General features: G+C 28.8%; 1 protein-coding gene across 1 annotated transcript; it reads right to left on the reverse strand.

The window, feature by feature from the left end:
* Nucleotides 1-2,362: 2,362 nt before the first annotated feature.
* Nucleotides 2,363-4,047, reverse strand: LOC112722595 (mitochondrial import receptor subunit TOM5 homolog). Its single transcript, XM_025773684.2, has 2 exons — nt 3,835-4,047; nt 2,363-2,670 (listed from the first exon to the last, which is right to left on the reverse strand). The coding sequence occupies exons 1-2, from the start codon at nt 3,919-3,921 to the stop codon at nt 2,593-2,595; spliced, it is 165 nt and encodes a 54-aa protein (XP_025629469.1). The 5' UTR covers nt 3,922-4,047; the 3' UTR covers nt 2,363-2,592.
* Between the last annotated feature and the right edge of the window lie 421 nt (nt 4,048-4,468).

The following is a 4,468-nucleotide window of genomic DNA, read 5'->3' on the forward strand; positions in this document are numbered from 1 at the left end:
TAACAAAAAAGATCAAAAAAAAAAAATACAAATGTAAAAGATGAAAAGTATAATACTGCCAAAATTTATGCCCAGTACATCTTTTATCTTGGGAAGGGTTATATAGAGATCAAAGCAACGAATCAATTCCCTTAAGAGCTTGTGAGAGATATTTAATTATGGGATATGTCCCAGTGCACCGAATTCCATTTTTTCAATAATAGTTTTCTTTTCTACACTCAATTCTTTGAACACCCTAGCTATTGATTTTTTTGAACATCTCAGATCATGAGTTTTCTGCAAGGATTTGAAACATTATGTTATGATATATTTATAATACCAAAATAGAGTTGATTTAATGTGTATATGCTTACTATAATGTGACTTCTCCTTTTTTGAGATGGTCATCTTTTTCATTTTTGCTGTAAGGAAGAAAAAATTTGGTCAATACTTAACAGGTGAACCTCACTCAATTCACAAATAAACCGAATTTGGTTCAGATTTGGTGAATACTTAATAGTAATATCAAGTGAACCTAACTCAATTCACAAATGAACCGAATTTGGTTCAGATTTAAACAAAATTGTCATAAACATTCAATCAGTAAGAAAAACACATTTTAATTCATTTCTGTATGCAAATGAACTCAATTAAACTAAGAGATGAACCGAATTTCTTAAGGAATAACAGACTTGGTAAATACTTGACAGTAGCATCAAGTGAACCTAACTCAATTCACAAATAAACCGAATTTGGTTCAGATTTGAACAAAAAGTCATAAACATTCAATCAGCAAGAAAAACACATTCCAATTCATTTCTGGATGCAAATGAACTCAATTAAACTAAAAAATGAATCGAATTATTTATCAGGACCAATAAACTAAAAACTAGTTTCATTCGATTCCCTAGTTAGTAGTTACGGAAAAAAAAAAACAAGAAAAAATGGAATCGGAGAAACTTGATCTACTAAATGAACAAACTCAATCCACTAAACCTTAAATCAAACTAGAAAAAACGTGAGATTTGCGAGAAATTAATTGAACATAATAACAATAGTTTTCTTAGTACCTTGGGAAATCATTGTTCTTGTTTTTGTGTGTTTTTTGTTGATGAATTCAAATGCTCCACCCAATTCTGAAGTAGTTTCCATAGAGAATTTAAACAATTTTGAAAGAGATTTGAAGTTCCTTTGTTGTAGTTTCGAGTTGGAAGAATGAACGTTTTTTCATATTCTAACGCAAATTGAATTGGTAACGTTTAGGGGTTTTCGGCGCGTGTAACACGCGTCTCATTAATGAGAATGGATTTTTTTATATTAAACCTGTTTGGTTGGACTTGGATATAAAAATGCTTGGATGTGTAGTCCAATTGTTAAAATAACCTATTAAAAAATTATGATTGTAGTTAATTTTTTTTTACCAATATTATCCGTTTTACTGCCAAAAAATATTTATTGTTATAGTTAATTCTTCTTTCACCTACTTTATTCTTTTTACTGCAAAAGAAAATAGCTCAAAATTTTATATATATATATATATATATATATATATATATATACTTTAATGTTATTTTATAAGACTTCTTTTTATTTATCTATAAATAACATAATTTTAGTAAAAAAGAAAAAATATTAAAATAACTGAAGAGTAATGATTAAAAATATAGTCTAGGTTTAAACATATTTATTTTGTCATAATTAATTTTGATATCAAATTGTCAACATAAATTACGTTAATATTAACTCAATTTTAACAAAACTCAAGTTTACAAAATTTAGAGAACTCCCATTTACAAACTGAAATTCAAATGCACCCTTAATAGTTCTATTTTAATCTAAAAAAACACATCTTTAATCATCCTATTTTAATCTCAAAAAAATTAAAATTACATCAATGTAGTCCTACTATTAACCCTTGCTGCTCGTTTGTAGATGGATTCCACTCTAGCAATGAGTGAGAAAGCCTTTGGCTTGGCATGTACATTACCTATTGAAACAAGGGTTAATAACAATGTTACATTAATGTCATTTTTAATTTTTTGAGACTAAAATAAAATGATTAAAATATTAAAAACTAAAACAGAATTTAACCCAAATATTGAAGATCAATATAATATCTTATCAGTTATATTTTTTTATCTTGTAAAATTATCTTTAATCCTTATTTGTCATATTAATATTTTTTGATATTTTTGTCATATCCATAAGGGGATTGGATATTTTTGGAAGGAAAAAAAAATTAAAAAAAAGTGACATTATCAATTTGGGAGTAACATTTTCATTTCCCCGTTAATATGGCTCAAAACAAACCAAAGTATTAGATTCATGAAAAAAGTTAATTAATCGAATCCAATCTAATCCAAATTTAATTTTCATCAAAATCTTAGAATCCAAGAAATAGTTCTTTCATATCCAAAATATTTGAGCACAAGAAAAAAGGAGCAAGTACATTTACATTAGTATCAAATCACTAATGAAATGCCTGAAACTAATTATACTCATTCTCAAACTACAGCGAGATAACTTACGTAATGATAATAATACTACTCTTTTCAATGTTTAAGCAGAGACCAGAGATAGTAGCAACTTATTACAGAGAACTCATTTTCTTTCTTATATTGCCATAAGGTCACCATAATTTCTCATAAGTACTATTGATCCTGCAAACAATCCCATAGCACGCAGCAGTTTCTGCACAGGGAACAAAAAAAATCAGCTGTCGTTCAAAACTAAGTTGAAAATTAAGATACCAACATGAATTAGGAGGACAATGTCTGTAAAGTCTAAAGAACCATTGAATATTCCCCATAAAATTTAAATATCTAAGTCATGCCTCATCACTTTTGGATCTTGTCTTCTGATAGATTCAACAAGGTGAAAACTCAAGGTGAAGTCGACTTCACGTGAAGTTGATATCTGAGAGTCGTTAGATGAAAATTTAGTCAAATCAGTCAAATCATCTAACAGCTCTCACATATCAACTTCACGTGAAGTCGACTGCACCTGAGTTTCCACCATTCAACAAAGATATTAGGACATAAATATGTTTGGAAAAGGAGACAGAAATGAAAGTTCGTGAGACTGTCTACAATTTTAAGCTAAATTTTGTACTCGCAAACGAAATTAAGTTCATTTTTGTACCTCTAAAATAAAGAACACAGGATACATGTGACAAAGCACTAACTTAACAAGTGCAAATTCTCTATTCACCAAAAGTTACTAGTTACTACTACCTGATAATTATATTTCTTCTTTTAGCTATGCTGCAACTTGGACAAATAACAAATATTAACTAATAGTTATGTCAATTATAAAAGCTTCACAGCAAAACTAAAGAATACCACAACCAATAACCTTTTACACCATGGAAACCCAATTTTCAATATGAAACTAATGGCAATGCCATGGCTAATCAAATGTTCTTAAAACATCAAAGTAACAAAGAAATTAGGCATCAGAACAAGACAAAGAAAGAAACATTAACAAATTCAAAAGATTATAATATAAGATTCAAAGAAAAACGGCAAGAAAGTGATCTTCAAGTTTTGATCAAGAGCTGAAACTATATAACAGAAGCACTTAATAAACCAGGCAGAAAAAACACCGATTCATAATGAAACACAGCATGAGCCATCGATTGGTTTAGATCACAAGCAACAAATTTTCAGCTCTTTTCTACACGCAGTTTCAATGGGGAAAATTACACTAGGTTAGGTATAATTAAAAAAGGACCATATGGTTCTCATAGCTACCCAAAAAATATGCAAACATTTTGAAAAACGATTCACTGTTTCAATCGAAAAACGGAGCATAATGAATCAAATCGAGTGATGTAGAATGGAATTAGATGATAACCTTATTGAAAGCCCACTTTTCATCGTCGTTGATTTGAGAACAGACGAAATCTTTGAGGTATTGAACCGAAATCACAGAGTCCGCCATTGAAGAAATGGAACAGGGGAAAGAGAGAGTGGCAGATGATTTGATCGGTATTAGGGTTAGGGTTCTGGGTTTTGACCGCAAAATGCCATCTATGCCTTTTCTTTTCTTTTGTTGTTGACTGGCACGTGACGCACATGTACCGACCCACACCTCTTTTATTATTATTATTATTAATTTATTATTATTGAAAATTTTGTGGTGAGTAATAAAATTAGGATTTTGCTAATCCAAGATAAAAATGTTTTAAATTTTTTTCTTATTATTGAAAACAAATTTCATAATTTTCCCAAAATAATAATTAGTTTAACTAAATTCATAAAATCATCCATAAAAATATTACGTTGTCAACAAAATTATTTATGAAACACAAAATTCAAAGCCTTATCCAGTTATTTATTTCTGAATTCTGATCAAACTCCTATCCAAAATTATTTAGATCTTATTGTGGGTATTAGGTTTTGTAGATTTTCTTGATTAAATATTAACAAGCATAATTGAATTTTTTTTTCTGTTTTATTCAAAATAATATTTTTGAAAAAAAGACAAA

Source organism: Arachis hypogaea, chromosome 11 (assembly GCF_003086295.3).
Source record: "Arachis hypogaea cultivar Tifrunner chromosome 11, arahy.Tifrunner.gnm2.J5K5, whole genome shotgun sequence".
Taxonomy (NCBI): Eukaryota; Viridiplantae; Streptophyta; class Magnoliopsida; order Fabales; family Fabaceae; genus Arachis; species Arachis hypogaea.

Excerpts from the sequence above, each read along its gene's own strand:
- LOC112722595 (XM_025773684.2), bottom strand. The coding sequence starts at position 3,921 with ATGGCGGACTCTGTGATTTCGGTTCAATACCTCAAAGATTTCGTCTGT. Across the intron at positions 2,671-3,834 it reads AAAAGTGGGCTTTCAATAAG|AAACTGCTGCGTGCTATGGG; the intron begins GTTATCATCTAA and ends TTCCCTGTGCAG.